This window comes from Acartia tonsa, chromosome 9, assembly GCF_053477335.1.
Source record: "Acartia tonsa isolate MP-2025a chromosome 9, ASM5347733v1, whole genome shotgun sequence".
NCBI lineage: Eukaryota > Metazoa > Arthropoda > Copepoda > Calanoida > Acartiidae > Acartia > Acartia tonsa.
In genome coordinates, this window is record NC_137268.1 from 25,862,478 (window position 1) to 25,882,617 (window position 20,140).

General features: G+C 31.7%; 2 protein-coding genes across 3 annotated transcripts in view; one reads left to right on the forward strand and one right to left on the reverse strand.

Moving 5' to 3' along the window:
- Window positions 1-4,491, reverse strand: part of LOC145328623 (MFS-type transporter SLC18B1-like) — a 40,382-nt gene extending 35,891 nt beyond the window's left edge. For both annotated transcript variants that reach the window (XM_080172380.1, XM_080172381.1), the window contains exon 1: window positions 4,444-4,491. In XM_080172380.1, the coding sequence (XP_080028506.1) occupies window positions 4,444-4,466 (23 nt within the window). In that variant the 5' untranslated portion in view covers window positions 4,467-4,491. The remainder of the gene's footprint in view (window positions 1-4,443) is intronic.
- A 3,379-nt stretch (window positions 4,492-7,870) lies between these two features.
- LOC145327797 (cholesterol 7-desaturase nvd-like) lies at window positions 7,871-19,795 on the forward strand. Its single transcript, XM_080171350.1, has 11 exons — window positions 7,871-7,990; window positions 8,787-8,866; window positions 11,223-11,275; window positions 12,116-12,185; window positions 13,278-13,327; window positions 14,169-14,203; window positions 14,525-14,562; window positions 15,084-15,138; window positions 15,595-15,663; window positions 19,199-19,264; window positions 19,530-19,795. The coding sequence occupies exons 1-11, from the start codon at window positions 7,871-7,873 to the stop codon at window positions 19,638-19,640; spliced, it is 747 nt and encodes a 248-aa protein (XP_080027476.1). The 3' UTR covers window positions 19,641-19,795.
- The last annotated feature ends 345 nt before the right edge of the window (window positions 19,796-20,140 follow it).

Genomic DNA, 20,140 nt, shown 5'->3' on the forward strand with positions numbered 1-20,140 from the left:
ATAGTGATCATTGAAGCACTATGAGTTTTGAACAATTTACGTTTGGAAGATTCGAGCTCGTTTATAGACGTTTATTTCCTATATAGATCTGTCATGGATCTTGATGCAATAAATCAGGCCGTTTTGTAAATGTTAAAAATTGGAAGATTTCATTAAATAAAAGTAATCTCAAATATACTTAGTAAAAAAGCGGTTATTAAAAATTATGATTAATAATTGATTCTTATTTTATGGAAATTGAGATTTTTTTAGTAAAAAAGCCACATTTTCATATGTCTATTTTTATGCCTAAAATAAGAATCAAGCGAAATGCGATTAATTTTTTATTCTGTTTCATATGCTCAAATTTAATTTTATTGAGTTTAATTTCTTTTCAAAAGTACAATTCATTATAAAACTTACCTGAAAAGTTTACCAAAAAAGAATAAATGTGTCGAGGTTGCGTGATTCGATATTTATTCTAAGAAAAAATCAAGTATTTTTTTAGCAGATTTTTTTTAAAAATTACATATGAATTTCAATCAAGTAAAACATTTTATTCAGATCAAGGAATGATTGAAAATTCATATTTAAAATTCTCATATTTTTACAAAGAAAAAAAATTGGTATTTTTTTTCATAATTTTGATGAAAATTCTAACAAAAATATTATTATTATTTTGCTATTATCTAAGTATTGAAAAGTTTTATTGTTGATTAAGATAGTTACAGTTCTTATTCATTAAGTTTGAAAAACTATCTGCCCAAGGATTTTGAAATATTTTTCTTACTACTCTTTTTGATGCTTAACAAATTTAGTTTTAAGTACCTATAAATCTTAATTTTCTTGTCTAAGATTTATTTCGTTTTATATTCTTACCATTATTTGTTTACATTTCAACCAGATTTCGTAGGTACTTATTGATTTATTAATAATGATTTATTACCTATTGATTATGAAATGATTATTAATTAGTATAAGTTGTTATATTTACAACATCATGATTAATAGGATTGTCCATTTTAGGATTTTGTGTATGTGATCTTGTGAGTGTCATGTGCCGGGAATATTGTATGGTACAAACCAATCCCCATCCTTCTATCCTAAAATGTGAGGTATTATGAGTCCTAGTCAGGAGTATAATATTGTGTATGCATTTCACGGGGTTTCATTTAGTTAGGAGCAAAAATTGTCATGTTTTTCGGGATGTGGCCATTCTCATGTGATTATGGTGAGTTGAGTTTAGTGAGAAATGTTGCTAGTGCTCAGCGCAAAAAAACCTTGAATCTCGTTAAGGAAGTTAATTTGACTTTCAAACAGGGGGTGTGTCTTAACCTCTTTTCGAGGAAGCTTTGTGTTTATCAAGATCGAAATTAATTCCTTATTCATTATCCCAAATTAAGCGCAAATGTTGTCTTTGTTTGACTTTCCTTTTCTAAAGAGACGCGGCATGAGTTGTTTATGTTTTGATGCGTCCACGTTCTTTACTTTTGAATAATATGTGAGTGGGTGAAGATTTCGGAGAACAAAGTTGGGCCTATCATTGGTCTCATAGTGCGTGAACGACCCTAGTATACCAGGGGCTTTAAACCATAAGAACTTCAGGTTGAATTTGTTCATTTTATTTAAATTGAATGGCGTATAGGACGATTTTATTTAGTTTAAAAGGCTTTAGCCAGCTAAACATGAAACTTTATTATGATTCAATTATTATGTTTTAGTAATTTTTATGTGCCTTTATTTTTGCATTTAACTATGATTATTAAACCAAATAATTTTCCTTTAAAGCCAAAGTACCCAAAGATTCTTAACCGTAGAAAAAAAGATTTTAAAAAGCAAATAAGATTACGTGGTTATAAAAACTGGAATTTTGTGTTAATTGATTTTGTAATTTCAGGACTTTGAAATAGTTTGCCTCAATAAATCTATAATCAAACCTGCTGTTGAAACTTGATGGTTCCTGGTATTGGGGGTTTGTGTGTACGTCAAACAAGATCTCTAGAACTTCCCGCTAATTCGGAAGTCACACTCAACCAAAGTGTCATGGTTGAGACAGGACCAAAAACACTAAAGATATGGGGAAATGTGTAAAATAGCCAAAAACCTGCTAAAAGACAGCCTGACCACCATGTTGGTCTTTTAAAAAAAAGACAGGAAATTTAATTTTGATATCTATAACTGAAAAATTTTGAAAATCGGACCATAAACACGAAAGATATGGAAAAAAATGTGAAAATATAAAAATAGCCTAAAACCTGCAAAAAGGTAGTCGGACCGTAATTGGTGTTTTCTTTAATCGACGGGAAATTTAATTTAGATATCTAGAACTAAAAAAATTTGAAAATCGGACCATAAACACCAAAGATATGGAGAAAAATGTAAAAATATATAAATAGCCTAAAACCTGCAAAAAGGCAATCGGACCGTCATTGTTGTTTTCTTTAATCAACAGGAAATTTTATTTAGATATCTATAACTGAAAAAGTTTTGAAAATCGGACCATAAACACCAAAGATATGGAGAAAAATGTGAAAAATAAAAAAATAGCCTAAAACCTGCTAAAGAGCGGTCTGGCCGCCATTGATGTTTTATAGTTAATTGTGCTCCTTAATGATGGGAATGTTGTCAAACAGTTTCAGCCTTCTACCTTTTATAGGAGCAGAGAAAATCACGTTTCCCCCAATTCATTAATTACGGACAGACGGAAAGACGGACGGACGGACATTGTGAATTATAGAGTTGCTTCGCTACTAAAAAGTAATCATAACTAGTATATCACTTTTTTATTCAGCTACAGTACTATACTATATCATCCTATTATATAAAGTAGTAAGCGTTATTTGTCTGTCCCGAAGGATCTCGCTAACCGCTGAACCGATATTGTTCTCCTTTACAGTGAAGCTTCTTATAGGTCCTGGGAAGGTTTTAAACTATTTTAGGGGAGGGTGTTTTCACCCCACTCCCCCCAAAAATTAATTTTTACTTTTTTGAAATGGGATGATGTCGACTTTTCCCCATACAACCTTAAGTGCCCCTAGAGGCTAATAGGGGGCGTAGCCTCTAGTCTATATTACAAAGTAGCTTGATGTCTGTCCGTCTGTCCCTTAAGATCTCGGTAACCACTGAACCGATCGGATTCTACTCTTCAGGGAATATACCTACTGGTCCTGTGGTGGTTTTAGGCTATTTTCTTGGGGGTGGGACACCTTCAACCCCCAAAAAAAACAAGAAATCCCCCCCCTCTTTTTTTGGTGAAGATTTCCTTGGTCCTTTTTTTGTTGCTGAAGATTTCCTTGGTCCTTTTACAAATTTCGCCAAAAATTTTTTTGATCACCTATTGGGGCAAATCCCCTAGAGGCTAGGGGCGAAGCCGCTAGTACATAATAAGAAACATATATCTGATATTTAAACTCTGTAACCTGTCTCCATTGCCTAATCCCTATATCCTTTCATGATGATAATCTATTAAAGAATACAGAAAGAGAAACAACCAATTTAACTTTAAATGAGATATTTCCAGGGATGTAGAGGGGTAAGGTTCTGCCAGATTATTTAGCTGACCCTAATATTGCGTCTGATATTTACATTGTTTCAAGTATTATGGTAAATGTTCATTTTTTTGGTTCCTTAAAAGTTCTTAGTTTTCAAATACTTTTCTGAACTCAAGCTATAAAATCAAACTTTAAAAAATGCAAGGTTGTTAAAATATTTTGTTGCTTATAATTGTAAAAAGCTTCACTGTAAAGAAAAAACTGTCAAGAAGTTATTTCAGTACAGACAGACAGACACACATCCTTCATTCATTTTTTAATTTGCAGTGTTAAATTAATTTGCAAAATAAATTGCATGAAACAGGCTTGGCTAATTAATATGACTTTTTCAACAAATATTCGATAATTACTTACTAGATTTTACTACTTTTAGCACAATACTTTAGTAACAGTATTCAGTATTATAAAAAAATTGACAATTAAGAAAACGCTCTTAATTTCATTTTAGAGCGAAGTAGCTCTACAAGAACTACTTTCTTCCTTGTAGTTTAAAGGTGTAAAGTAATTAGTTATGGCTGTTTTAGGATCAAGGCATATTCCAATATCTTTAAATACATGCTCTTGACAAAGCAGGAGCATCCTATTATTACAATTTATTGTTATAGCATTATAATCTTAGATCTAAGCACTTTCCCTATCTATGTGAAAAAAATGTGCAACCTTATTGCGTAATTTCCGCTTGCAAATTTAGTTGTCGCGAAAACCAGATTTGCCAAAATTTTCGCACGTATAAGTTAGGGTTTTTCAAACTCTTAATATTCGTCCAAGAGAAAGAATCCCTAAAATTGAGTACCCTAAAACCCACCAAAAAATATTTTTAAATTCTTTTTTTTTTAATTATAAGGGTGGTAGATGTTCGTTCTTCCTAGTCATTTCTAAGAGCGCAGCCGCTATTATGAAATAATGTACTTACAACAATGTCCAATGTTCCTCCATTTTGGATTTTCTTTTACTTGTTTTTTTTTCTGAAATTTCATTAAAATTTATTTTAAGCTATACATTACTTAAAATGATGATTCCTATGCCAATTAGACAAGATAAAGCTACCCTTAAAAGACATAAAAATATGCATATTAAAACTATCAAAGATTGTACATGAAAATAATCACATTTTTCACGAGAATATAAATATTTTAATCATTTTATTGCTTTAATACTTTCTATATACTAAACCAAATAATAGAATGTTATTTGTTTAAGCTTATAAATGATAAGATTTTACATAAGATAAGGTTTACTTAAACCCTTCTTATCTAATATCTAATAACTTTCTGGATTTTTATCATTTTATCAGTAAGGATATTGAAATTATTTTGATTAATTTAGAGTGGATAATAAAAGGCATGCAGAATTGTATTGGGGCAATTGGATTTTTAGATTTATGTCATGGGATGGTTTTAGGCCGTTTCATTGCTTTTGCTATCCCTTTATGCTGAGCTTCTAGATGCTAGGGGCTTAGCCTCTAGCATCTCATAGAGTATGTCTGTTACATAGCATTTATATTTCTACCATTTCTAAAGTTTTGTTATATAGGTCCGGGGATGGTTTTAGGCTATTTAACTTTGAATTAATAATTTGGGATGGTACGTCCAATTATCCCCCCCCCCCTTTGAATGAAACGGCCCGAGAAGCTAGGGGCGCAGTATATACAAATCATTTCGACATCCCAACTTGTTTGACCCATTTCTACTTATGATAAGAGAAAATCAAATTTAGATAAATAATGAAATATATATCACTACTATTTTAGGTTGATTTTGTTAGTTATTCATTTTTTGTGAAATTATAAAAATCTTTTTATAAAATTTAAAAATTATAAATGTTATTTTGAAATGTTATCTTTAACCTTATTATAAAAGTAAAAGGATGTCTAAGTGTCTGTCTGTAGAATAAGATCTGGCTAACCGATCGACCAATATGGTTCTCTTTTACAGTAAGAATAATAAGACCTCCCAACATTTTTGAAAAATTTAAAATGTAAATAATTCACATTTAATCGGTTATTTTTGATGAAACAGGTGTGTTGTAGGTTGGACAAACACTAACTATAGTTAAGCTAAACTTATTATAAAATTTTTTATCAGTTTATGAGATGTTTTAGTATCTTAGATTGTAAAAACTATTAAAATTATATATTTCTTCTTGTTTAACAAATTTGTTTTAAAATGCCCTATTGGTAATTCACAGTTGTAAAAACTTCTGTAGGAATACCCATTTCGTTTAAATGGACCTTTATTAATGCCCCCCCCCCCCCCTATAACCACGTGCAAGACCCTTATTAACCTAACCTTAAATGATATGGTACGTTTTTTTTTTTTTGGGTGGGGGGGGGGATGAAAGAGCTTTTTACAAAACAAGAACGATTACGTCCAATAATAGCGAAGCTTTTTGAAACTATAAAATAAAAATGTATGGTCAAACATTAAATGTGTAGAGAAAGAGAAATTAAACAGTAAATGTTACAGCATTTTATACATTAAAACCCTTTAACATTATCGAAAGAAAGGCAGAAGGACAAATAGACTTATAGAGTAGCTTTGCTACTAACAATTAGGCACTGGTGTATTTTTCAGTTCCTACATAGAATAAGTGAATAGAACCTATACATAAATGTGTCCATTAATTGTCTGGTAACCAATACATTGATTATAAGAGTATGACTGTGTTGTGTTGATAGTAAAAGTATGGGGGATGTCTTGGTCAATAAATAGGATCAACATGCGGTTAGGATATCTAGATCAAGATCAATTAAAGAGTCAGGTACCATTCTCAAAATTAGTTTTATATCTTGATAGATACTTTTTAAATATACTTAAATACTTTTTTCTTAATCTACTTACAATCTTTGATACAAAAAATAAATTTTACTTACTTTTTATATTTTTAGTAGCAAAGCTGCATAATAATTCAATTTGTTTGTCCGTAATGCAATGCTTTTCTAGGGGGTGTCTTTCTCCCATCCCCTTCCATTTCCCTCTACTATGACGTCAATAGAACACGTAAGCTGAACGCGGTGACATCTATCCCCATTTTGTTAGGAAACTATAGACAGCTGAACATATGCTCTATAACTCACTTTGTCTATTTTTCCCTGCCATGATTTTTTTGCTTCGTTTCTTATGTATGTTGTCAATCTATGAAAAGTAATACCTATCTTAATATCTATTTGTTTTAATCTATGTCAACTCAATAATATCATAAACTTCGTCATAATACATGCGCGAAAGCTATAGCTTAGGAATTTTATCCAAAAGTTGAAAATTTAACAGGTTAGATTTGTCATGTCGATTTAAAACTTTGAATGATGATTCCTTAAACAGTAAGGTACAATTTAGAAAGCTTTAAATATTATCTTTCAACGACAATTTATGATTTTTAAATATATTTTAACATCAATATTTAATGTGGTGTAGTTGGCCAATGGCAGTTATCATATTTTTTAATAGCGATTAGTAGGACAATAGGATACAAATAGGCAATAAGCGAAACATCTATGCAAATAAAGATTTGGGGGAAAAAAATTCTTTAATGTCAAAAGTTCGTTTTACGCCTTCGTAAGAATTTAAGAAATCAAACTTTTCATTTTCTAAACAATAAAAATCGTGTAACTAAATAATCTTCAGTGGTCTATTACAGGGATATTAAGGGATAAGACAATGGAGGATAAGTTTATGATTATTTCTTCATTGATGATAAACAAAATAACCCATTCTGTAGATTAAGTTTTGGTTAAACAGTTTGGACACTTCTGAGGCAACGAATTATATAACTTGGTTATAAAACGTTATGTAAAATATAAATTTCCAGTTGAATGTTCCCGTCCTCCCTGATTCTAATAGTATTGTTTCTCTCTTATCTGATATTATGAGTTACAACTCATATTTAGTTTTCAATTGTCTACCATTCATATCATTTATTTCAAATTTGTGATTTTTAAAGTTTAAAACGAATTTCCAAAATACCAAAAAACGTGATTTCTTTATTTTCTTTTTTGTATTAATATTTCCAAAAACTCTTTATTGAAAGGATAATTTTCAGAGACAATTCTATCACTGTAAAGGATAACCAAAACGGCCCAGTAATTATTGATAGAAAGACATACTGTTATGTAAGGATCAACAGCTATTAACAGATTTATATTACAAACTTTTAACAGTTAACTTCTACTGCTTCACAACCAAATATATTTAAAAGAAAAAATCTTAATTATCAATCGCATTTCTTAGTGAAGTGAATCAAGCAAATATAGCTTTGTTGGTCAGTTTATTACTGATTATTAAAAATTTTGATGGTATGTTATTGCTGAGCTACTATTAAAATATTTGTTATTTTTCAGAATAATGGATACTCTAGATGATTTTTATTTTCTTAGTTTAAATATAATACTATGGATTATAATATTTTCTGGTTGTTATATTCTCTTCTGGCTATTCTGTCTTCCCATGAATAGAATAAGAAAGGTATTTTAGGAGGTTTCCCTCAAAGTGTCTATTTGAGCACAGAAATCCACCCTCCTCATTAATTATGTAATTATGTAAAAAAAATAAAATGTTATATCTGGGTTAGGTTAGGTTATATTGGGTACAGGGTAACCCAAGACACACAGTGATCAAGCATTCAGATAAAGAACAACCCCATTCCCCCCTTCACTCTTTCAATTTATTTCAAAAACAATGGGGGATCTTCTGTGCTTGCCAGGTACTTTGATGGAAAGCACTTCACTCTTATCAGCAAGGGCTATCAGAGAGTCTTATGAAAATTATTCATAACATCCCATATAGCCCACTTTAATAACGAATTCATGATTTTTTTTAGTAACGACGGTACTCTATAAAAGTTCTTGTCACTCTGCCTCTGAAGGCCTGGCCCGATTTTTATTAGAAATGTAGATAATTCAATATTATTCTATTTCACCTTACTTCATTTCTCTTTCCTACCCATCCCTGTAGCTGTCTATAGTGCCATAACAGAATGGGGATAGATGTCACTGCTTTTGGTCTACCTATTCTATTGACGTCAGGAAATACCCTATATATACCCCATCTCTTTTCTAGGGGGTTCCTTTCCCCCTTCCCTTTATCTTTCCTTCTACTATAGAATATTTAGGCCTAAAGCTGTGACATCTATCCCCATTTTGCTAGGGCACGAAACACAGCTACCCCATCCCTCCCATGTCCATTATTTATCCAACCCTAACTCTTTAACAACAAAATATTAAAATGTTTTAAAATTAGCAAAAAGAAGTTTTTTATTTAGTTGGATGAAACAGGATGGAAGCATTTGAATTATGGAGGGGGAAAGCACAAACAAAATATTTGGATTGCTAGGAAAAACAGGTAATTCACATTGATGATACAAAAAATGTTGCTTTAGATTTTAAAAAGTTTATTATTAAATGGCTTATTTTGTATTCTATCTGCACTATATGGTTTGTTAGCATTTGATTTTGTCTTTTATTAAAAAGTTTAATTACATAATTGTACATAGAGAATTATAATATCACGATTAAAACAAAGAATGAAAAGTATATGTAGATTCAATAATTATTCTTTTTTTCTTTATAAAGTTGTCATCAAATGAATCTGAAAGATTATATTGAGAATTTGACTCTTATTAGCGGTTAAACTTTGTTTTATTGTTTCTATAAAACAGAAGTATGTTATCAAATATGCTGAGAGCACTAAGTCCCAGCCACAAGCCTAGAGCACTGCCAAGATCAACAACCAGACTAAACAAGTCATAGGCCAACACATCTGTAACAACTGTCACAGCATCTACAACTTTAAACTTGACAGCTCCATAGTCGGGTTGGTTAGGAGAATGATCAATCAAATTGAATTTAAAACTCATGGAGAGGCAGGGACTTAGGCAATGTTTAAACAAGTCAAGATCTCGCAAATCTAAGAACTGGACCATCTCATTCAGAATATTGTCCTTTAGGTCAGCATTTATCTTTTTAACATCCCTATCTTGCTCACATGTAAATTCAGTAACCCAGGGAGGCAAACATCCATACCATTCAAGAAAACTATCTTTCATTGCAGTCTCAATGCATCCTCCAAAACTTGATCCAACCTTATCATAATCAATGCAGCTATAACCATCATAAAGTGTGGAGTCATGTAAGATAATTTCCACATCATAGACAAACAGATCATGAAAACCATTAAGAACAGGTCCAATTTCCATAACTCCTGTATTTTTTCTGGACAATCTGATGGTGTTCTCTTTGAGGGGATCAACTAAAAATATCAAGACTTCCCTTTGAGTTCTAATCTCAATTGCATTTGTAGATTGTTTGAATTTTAGACAGGTTCCATAAGGTGCAATGTAGATCTTACTAGATGATATGTTCTCAACAGATTTATATTCTCCACCAAGCACAGTCAAAGAATTTACAAAGTCATCATTGAATAAAATCTTTTGTAGTTCACCAAATGTCCTATTTCCAAACTTTCCTTTCCAAGTTATCTTATCAGAATCTGTCAGCATTCCCAAAACATAATTTGAATAGTATTGATAACCATTCTCTCTAGCTGCTGGATAGTCAAACTGTGCTCCATCACAAATACAAACCAGAGGCTTAGGGATTTCATGAAATTGCAAGGTTGAGGTTTGTTGAACTACAGGCCTACTCACATATTTCTTGATTGAATTTTGCATTTGAAATATAAATATTCCAAGTGCAAATAATTGAAATGCTATTCTGATAAATTCTGAGGATTTCATTTTATTGTGTTTAACCTTTCATGAGGGTTGATGTAATTCAACTAACAATAGGTATGACAAATTTTTAATTAAGTTGACTAGAGTCAACACTTTATTACAATTACTTTTATAAAATAATTACAAATTGTTAGGTTTTAAATATAAGAAATAGTACAAAAATTTCAGTTAAAAAAAATAATTAAATTGCAGATTACTTTTCATTGATGAGGCTTGCAATGATTGCACTTAATTTCAGCCAATTTATTTAGATAATAACAAAATAGTCAAATAAAATATTTGTCAGCAAGCGAAATGTGTTCAGTCAAATTATACTAATAAGGGTGGAATATTCTTAATACATCCTTTTGCTAACAATTGCATTTTAAAAAAAACTTGCATTTAACTTTTAAGACCTGTACCCTTGAATAAATAACCTAATTTGGATGGGTAAATACATAAAAGTACTTTTTATTTTTTGTTTGCTTATTCTTTTGTAATGAAACATTATTGTTTATTTTTAATAATCAATAGAAGGCTAAAACCTATAAGCCTATACACTATATACACATTTTTTACCTTAAGTGTTTTTAGTAGCAAAGCTATACTCTAAAAGTGTTTCTATCTGTCCTTCTGTCTGTAACGATAGAGTTGTCTGATTGGTATTATAAGCTCTTGCAAGTATAAACATACAAATATAAGGAGAAAATTTGGCAGGCACTCCTAGCTCCGCTGAATGTGTGTTAACTGTAAATGACAGACAAAAATACGGTTGCATGCATAAGTTTAAGTATCCTTTATTGCTGTACAGTCGTTCACCGCTTTCTCTCTATTTTGTAAATTAATAAACAATCAAATGTTTTACTCCTTTCTTTTATTTTATTTTAAATTTGCTTCTATTAGAACTATTCGTTCTTGTTTATGATAAACTTAGATAACAAAAAAAACTTAATTTGGCAAAGCTATATCATTTCTTTTCTTGTTTAGAAAGCAAGGAAATTATCCTGCTCCTTTTCCAAATGGATGGTTTATAATTGCAGGTAGGATTTCCTTATTTCATTCACATTCAAAAGTAGCGAAGCACAATGACTACTTGATTTACAAACGGACAACGAAAATATTCTCTGGACAAAAAAATGGGAAATAGGAAAAAGGACATAACAATAGAAGGTAGAAGAATAAATCATAAAACAAATTAATGACGAACCTAGAGACAAAGTAAGTTGTATACTGGATAAAATCACAAAAAATCAACAATCTCTCAAGTAGCAGCCCCACCCGCGGCATTACGGACTGACAAACAAGCAAAATAAAAAAATAGAGTAGCTTCGCTCATATTAATAAATAAATAATAAACAATATTGATTTGAGTTATTATTTTCCAGCAGTCAATAATTTTTTATATTGATTAAATATATTTATATTTCGGACCTTGGACAAAGTAGCTTCGGACAAAGTAGCTTCGGACAAAGTAGCTTCAGGACAAAGTAGCTGCAGGACATTTACTTAAGAAAAGTAGCTTCTTAAGAAAAATTATTCTCCAATAGAAATAAAGGTCATAGCCGCAGCGCTCGGCCCCCTAGCCTGCCTAGCCGTATTGTTTTTACAAGTTTAAAAATGATGTTTTTACAAATTTTAGGTTAGGTTAGGTTAGGTTATAGGCTAGGGGGCCGAGCGCTGCGGCCATGACCTTTATTAACAGTGGAGGCTACTTTGCCCGAAGCTACTTTGTCCGAAGCTACTTTGTCCTAAAGCTACTTTGTCCTGAAGCTACTTTGTCCTGAAGCTACTTTGTCCTGAAGCTACTTTGTCCTGAAGCTACTTTGTCCGAAGCTACTTTGTCCAAAATCCTATATTTCTATATCTATTCTTATTACTAGAATCCAGAGAAATAGGGAAAGGTCAAATACGACAAGTTGATGCTCTGGGCAAAACTTTTGCTGTTTTTAGGTAGAAGTTTTCTTTTAGTAAGATATTAGGAACAGTTTGAATTTGATTTATTAACTATTGAGATTTTAAATTATTTTTCAACGCCATAAAGCTTTATTCCCATTTTATTTTATCCTCTATAATACAAAGTAGCTTGATGTCTGTCCGTCTGTCTGTCTGTCCCTTAAGATCTCAGTAACCACTGAACCGATCGGATTCTACTCTTCAGGGAATATACCTACTGGTCCTGTGGTGGTTTTAGGGTATTTTCTTGGGGGGTGGGACACCCCCAACCCCCTCAAAAATAAAAAAAATCCAACCCCCAAAATTTTTTTTTTACATTTTTTGTAAAATCTCAGTAACTGCTGATCAAATTGGGCTCTACCCTTCTGGGAATATACCTACTGGTCCTCTGGGGGTTTTAAGCTATTTTCTTGGGAGGTGGGACACTCCAACCCCCCCAAAAATAAAAAAATCCCCACTTCCAAAATTTTTTTTTTATAATTTTTCTAAACAAAAACCAGTAATTGGGGTGGGGAAACCCCACTGCAACATGGGGCAAAGCCCCCATGAATCCCCCCTCCCCAAAAAAATAATCAAAATATAATTTTTTTAATTTTAATTTTTGTGTTTGCGAACAACCTAGGTCTAATTTTTACGAATTGAAATTTTTTTGTATACGGCAAACAACCTGGGTTTAATTTGTACAAATTAAAATTTTTGTGCATAAAGCGCACAACCTGGGTTTAATTTTATCACAGAGTAATTAAACAAAGAATTTTTTTTGAATATTTCTATTAAGGAGGGTTGACTTCCCAAAACTATATAGGGCAAGGCCCCTAGAGGCTAGGGGCGAAGCCGCTAGTTTTATATAAAGTAGCAAAGTTGTCCATTTAGATCCCGCTAACCACTAAACTGGTTGGCTTGTTCATGTCAGGGAAGTTTCACATGGGTCAAAGAATATGTTTATGACATTTTTCGACACCCCTTCCTCCTTTTATGAATACAGAGATTTTATATCAAATGCTTCCATCTAGTAGTAGAAACCAATAATAGAAAAAAAAACAGTATATGTCATTAGGAAACATTATATTTTTATTTTTTATTTTTTAGGGGTGAATCTGGACATATTTACATAACAGAGGCTTACTGTCCACATTTAGGTAATCCATCATTCTAATTCAATTTATTTTATAGAGTAGCTTTGCCAAATAAATTGTGGCTAATCAAAACTGATATTAAGGGCGTCCAAGGTTTTTCATTTTTTTTTTGGGGGGGGGGGTAATCTTTATATCATATAGGCAAGGACGTCCAAGCTTTTTAATTTTTGGGAGGGTAAAAATTCAAACTTCAAAATTTCTCCCCCTCCCCCCCAATTGGACGTCCTTGACTGATATACCAAGTACTTGCCATTAAGGTTTCTTCTAGACTTTACTTAACCTATCCTAACATACAATAATCATTAAAAAATATATTTACTTCGAAGCAGCTATTAGTGCCTAATAAAAAATGACGTCACACAATACAAATGACAATTGATAGGTCGGGGTACATTTTACCATTGGTCAATTAAAATGCATACTAGCCTAACATTGGTCATTTGTATTGTATGGTGTTATTTTTATTAGGCACTATAAGCTGCTTTATTTACACTAGCGGCTTCGCCCCTAGCCTCTAGGGGCTTTGCCCCAAGAGATTATCAAAAAAAAATTAAGGTGAAATTCGTTAAAGGACCAAGGAAATCTCCTGCAAAAAAAAAAAAAAAAAAAAAAAAATTGGGGGGGGGATTTTTGTTTTTGGGGGGGTTGGGGGTGTCCCACCCCCCAAGAAAATATCTTAAAACCACCACAGGACCAGTAGGTATATTCCCTGAAGAGTAGAGCCCATTCGGTTCAGCGGTTACCAAGATCTTAAGCTTCAGACGGACAGACAGACGGACAGACGGACAGACAGACGGACAGACATCGTTCTACTTTGTATTATAGATTACTCCATTATTTTCAGGTGCCAATCTGTGTTCTGGTGGAAAAGTTGAGAATGTAAGTAAATCAACAAATATCAACTAATTTGAAAAAATAGTTTATCTAAAAAATCTCCTAACCTCCACAACAAAATTTTCCAATATTTTTTTGTTATTGGATATTTTTATAATTCGAATGTCCGTGTGTCTGGTAACAATAGATTTTTTTGCTATTAAGATAGATTGCCTAAATTTTTTGTAAAGATACATCTTTCCAAAGTACATACAATATACAACTTTCTTTTTCTATCATTTCGTCCATATTGTCTGTTAGTCAATACATGATATTTTTGTTCTTTGATACTTATGGATGTTGTAATCCTTGTTTTATTTATTATAGGATTGTATCACATGTCCTTTTCATTCTTGGAGTTTTAGGTAATTATTTTTAAAGGAGTAGTGTACTTATCAATTGTTTTGAGTTAGTTAAGTTGTCTGTTGAAATTAATATATTTATATCTTCAAACTTTTTCTTCAGAGGGCAAATTTCCTAGGAGTTCATTAGCCTTTCATAGAAATAAAGGAATACACATTAAAGACTTAGACAACCCTAACTCCCAGGTTAGCCTAGGAAATTTTTCAGATTTAGGTCCATTGTACCCAGGTTATACCAGAAAAATTATGATTTCTACGCCCCTAGAGGCATCTAGGGGCGCTCAAGAGATGGTTGTATGTGCAAATTATATAATGTTTTTGGGCGGAGATTTTTCCTTTCTCATTTGGATGGTTGAGGTATCCTCCCCAAAATTGTTAAAACCTTCCTTCCTTAAAACTATAAAAAGCTTCACTTTAAAGGAGAACCATATCGGTCCAGCAGTTAGTGAGATTTTAAGCTATAGCCAGACAGACATCCTGTTGCTTTTACATAAGTGCTTTAATTTGATATTATTATGTAATAGTGGTTTGGATGGTAGCTGCTCTAAGATTCCATACTCAACACAAAAACCTCCAAAGGTAAGTTATCACATCGGGGATGGTCAAAAAGTTATTAGGTTTTAAATAAAGAAGAATGATTTTTTGTCAGTCTGTGAGATTTTGCTGACGATTTATAAAATGATTGATTTTAAGTTTTGATAACAATTAGACACTTCTTTTTATATAAAGACCAGTGGCTTTGTCCCTAGCCTCATCCCAAGAGGAAATAGAAAGTCCCCCTTCCTAAATAGAATCGTTCAAAAAGCTATAGCTTTATCGTTCAAAAAGCTATATTATCAAAGTTACTCACTGGCAACATTAAACATAGGATAAACGCCCATGGAAATAGCTTAAAACCACCGTAGAATCAGTAACAATCGGTTCAGAGGTTACCAAGACTTGAAGCTTCAGACAGACGGACGGACAGACAGACATCGTTCTACTTTGTAATATAGGTATGGAAGATTTTAATTGTTTACATTTTATTTGTTTCAGAATTCTCAATTAAAAATCTACCAAAGTCTGGAGCAAAATGGCATGATATATGTTTGGAATCATAACAAGGCAAGTTCAGTAATTATCATACTGGATTTACAAGGATATAATTATCCAAAAGTAGCTAAGCATAAAAACAAGGATGACAACATCCATAAGTAGCGAAGCATAAACAATTGAATAATAATTTAGATATAGTTGACAAAAGCATGTATATTAGGAAAAAATCACAAAACCTTTTCAACATTTGTTTTTAATTTCTTAATATTTATTTATATGTCAGTACTATGACTAACAGACTGATGGTCAAAGTAAATTACATACTGTATGCTCAGAACAACGGGAAATTTAATTTTTATATTTTTAACTACAAAAATTTAAAAAAAAATGGACCATAAACACCAAAGATATGAAGAAAAATGTGAAAAATATAAAAATAGCCAAAAACCTGCAAAAAGGCAGTCTGACCGCCATTGATGTGTTCTTGAAACGAAAGGAAATTTAATTTTGATATCTATAACTGAAAAACTTTGGAAATTGGGCCATAAACACCAAAGGTATGGAGAAAAATGTGAAAAATACAAAAATAGCCTAAAACCTGCTTAAAGGCAGTCTTACCGTCATAGTTGTTTTCTTGAAACGACAGGAAATTTAATTTTGATTCTATAACTGAAAAAATTTTGGAAATCGGACTATAAACACCAAAGATATGGAGAAAAATGTGAAAAATACAAAAATAGCCTAAAACCTGCTAAAAAGCGGTCCTATCGCCATTGATGTTTTATAGTTAATTGTGCTCCTTGATATTAGAAATGTTGTCAAAAATTTCAGCCTTTTATCTTTTATAGGAGCCGAGAAAATCACGTTTCCCCCAAACTAAGACGGACATACGGACAGACGGACATTTCAAATTATAGAGTAGCTTCGCTACTAAAAATAATTGATGGACACGCGTAAGGAGTGTAATAAACGTAAGGAGTGTATTAAAGACCAAATGAATAAATTAAAAATCACAAAATCTTTTGCATAAATCTTTAATCAGTTCAATATCTAAATTTTTGTAGCCTGAACAGACCAACGAACCAAGTAAATTATATACTGGATGCTCGATGGCATAAGGAACATTCACACAAATAGCAGCAGAGAAAATCACAATTTCTTCTAAAAATAGCTGACTGACAGACAGACGGACATTTCAAATTGTAGTTTAACTTCGCTTCTAAAATGGGATAAAATGAATGGAGCAAAAATGTAAACCTTACATCTGTTCACCAAATATTATTTATAATTATTTTGTTTTTTATACCTACACCTGGTTAGAATGACCCTTGTTTAAAAGTATCCTTATAATACGTACTGAAGTGTCTCGCTAACCGCTGAACCGGTATAATAGCTTCTCATAGGGAAATCGCCCAGAGAAAAGAATTAACCCTCCACAAAAAAAAAATCCCCCCCCCCAAAAAAAAAAAAAATTTGTATACTTTTTCTTTTTCTTTTTAAATATAAAATAAAAATGTGTTTACGAATTTAGCTACCCCCTCCCCCCTCCAAGAGGTCTCTAGGGGCGCAACCGCTAATAAAAAAATAAAGTAGTAAATGTCATTTTCATAATTACTACAGACAAAGTTTTTTCTTCTCATTTGAAAGTCATGCCAAATGTTTATAATTATTTTGAAAGTTCTAAGAAAGTTTTAAATTATACCATTTTTGGGGGAATTTTATACAAACTAACACATTTTCTTAAAGTTTTATTTTTTGTATATCTTTTTCATTAAACTACCGACACCCCCCCCGGGCCCCCCCCCCCCTCCCCCAATTCGCACAAACTAAAATAATTTGAGTTGTTTCGACAATTGAAGACATTCTAATCTGTAAAATATATCAGTAACAGGATGTCTATCTGTACGAGTATGGATGGATTTCGCTAACCATTGGAACGATATAATTATGTGTTGTGAAGCTACTTAATGGTCCAGAGAATTAATATACATATTTTTGGGTAATGGTACCACCAAGAGAAAATACCCATCGAAAAAAATCCTTCATCCCTAAATCTAAAATTGAACGCTAAGGGTCAACTCTACCCTCCCCCCCCCCCTTTCCCGCAATTGTCTTTAGCAGCCTCTAGGCTAGTATCATATATAAAGATATAATTGAATATGCGTAGAAGACGAGTAAATAAGATTATTTGCATCATTGCCTGAGCGTAAAATTGCACATATTCCTAACGTAGCTAAGATTTGCAAAAATACCACCAATTTATATGAGGAGGCTAAATATATTTCTAAAGATATGTAAAGTGTAAATAAAGTAAAAATAGTAGTGATAGGAAGTAAAGAAAAGTGAATTATAAAAATCAAGCTACCATAGCATTGCAGACAGACGGAAGAAAATAAAGACACATACAATTATAGAGTAACATTTGCTTATAAAAACTTAATATATTTCAATTTACATGATAGCGTTACAGACTTTTAGACACAATATACTAGTAGAGTAGCTTTGTTTGAAAACAACATGTACAAATCTTTCAATCGAGTCTATCATATCATTTCTAAAGTAATCCATAGAGTATTTTTTTGCAAATTTTATTGGCAAAACTTGGCATCTATGGTAACTAATTTAGAATACTGGAAAGAAACTTTTAAAATTGTATGGATTGTGTACTTTTCATTAACTTTTTATTTAATTGAAATTTTTCTTCTGATTTTAAAGTAAAAACTTTAATTTGCTATGGTGTATTTGATTCTAAAGATTTTTTTCTGTGGCAAGAAAACAGTTTATAAATCAACGCTATTCTATAATTTACTTTGTCTGAATGACCGTTTGTCCCTCCGTCCATCAGTCCATAACGCTATGGAAAACATTTTTGAGAAGAGCATCCAGTATACAAACTACTTGGTCTGTCAGTCCATAGGACATAGTATAAAAGACATAAGTATATTTTTAGATTTTTGCGATTTTCTATTATTTTTCTATTCTTCTTTTTCAATTTTTTATGACCATTGAACATTTGTTCTAAGATTACCTTGTCTATTTGTCCAGTCATTATTTCTTTTGATTCATTACTTATGAATGTTTTCATCCTTATTTGAAACTAAAATAAATCATGTTATTTCCTTTATCAAGGCCCTTATGTCTGTTGCCTCATTAGTTAAAGAATAAGGGAACAAAAACTAAATAATATTTATTAATCCACCGGACTTATTTTGTATATTTATCCATATATCTTTAACCCAATGATTTTAGAATATAAAATAATAGACAATACATTGATTGTCATAATTAGCAGCCTTGTCATCAAGGGTATTATAAATATACTAAGAATGTGTAAAATTGGATTTTCACATTGTTTCACTGTTAGTATATTTTGCCTTAAATTTTAGAAGATTTTTTTTTTAAATTTCAATTTGATTAATCTTTAATAAATTTCATAATTTAGGTTTTTGAAAGGATTAAGTCTCTTGTAACATTAGATCTTTTGTAATGCAGGCAATTTATAGGGTTAGATCTTTTGTGATTAAGTCTTTTGTAAGATTAGACCTTTTGTAGGGTTAGGTCTTTTGTTAATTAGATCTTTTGTAGCAACGCCTGCAATGTTTAGGATGAGCCTGCAACCTGGTGGCCAGATGTTATACCTGAAATTGAAAACGGACAATATATTTACCAGGTATGAGTGATACAATCTTTTTTAATATTACCCTCAAAGTTCCTTGAGATTGAGTACTGGGTAGCCGCACGGGGTTAGGCATTACAGGTACAGCCCTGCAGGTTTGAGCCACCTGCAGGAGTTGGGCAAATGAATAACCTACTTAATAGGCACTTTGTGGGAAAGCAGCACATCTTTTATGTAGACAATGTTTATGACAATATTCAATTTGAAGTGTTTTAATTTTTTTTTAGTTGCGAATCTTATATATAATAATTATTTGTAGGGTAGGAGTGAATATTATGTAAACTGTCACATACAAGAGATTCCGGAGAATGGGGCGGATGGTGCACATCTAAACAGGAATATCAATAATCAAATTCTTCTATTTAGATAATAATTTTTTTTTGATGATATGATTGATTGATAATATTATCAAAGGAGAGAGGGGACGTTGGGTGGTTAATTATACTGGTCCCATAAGTTTTATAAACATATTTTCACATTTGCAGTGTACAAACTTTTATGATAAAATGATTATTTTTTTTTATTCGTTAAAGGACGCCTGCAAGAAATACCACGCTTAAACTGCTGAAAGACTGCCACAAGTAGACCCAATACCCCAAATTTAAAGCCTTCAGCTTCAATAACAAAAAAGTTCTAGGCATTTCAAAAAAGCATTTTATATACAATGGAAATTTTGAAAGATTGCTGATGCTCATAAAAGAAAAAAACAATATTAAATTACGTCACTTAGACACAAAATTATAACCTTATCTTTGTCAGAAATTTAGATTGCTGGTAACTGATTACATTTTTACAATAAAAACACCACATTTAATAGTCAAAATCTATGAAAAAAATTCAATTTAAATTGCATTTTTAAACAAAAATCAT

Excerpts from the sequence above, each read along its gene's own strand:
- LOC145327797 (XM_080171350.1), top strand. The coding sequence starts at position 7,871 with ATGGATACTCTAGATGATTTTTATTTTCTTAGTTTAAATATAATACTA. Across the intron at positions 12,186-13,277 it reads AAAACTTTTGCTGTTTTTAG|GGGTGAATCTGGACATATTT; the intron begins GTAGAAGTTTTC and ends TTTATTTTTTAG. Across the intron at positions 14,563-15,083 it reads TTTCATTCTTGGAGTTTTAG|TGGTTTGGATGGTAGCTGCT; the intron begins GTAATTATTTTT and ends ATTATGTAATAG.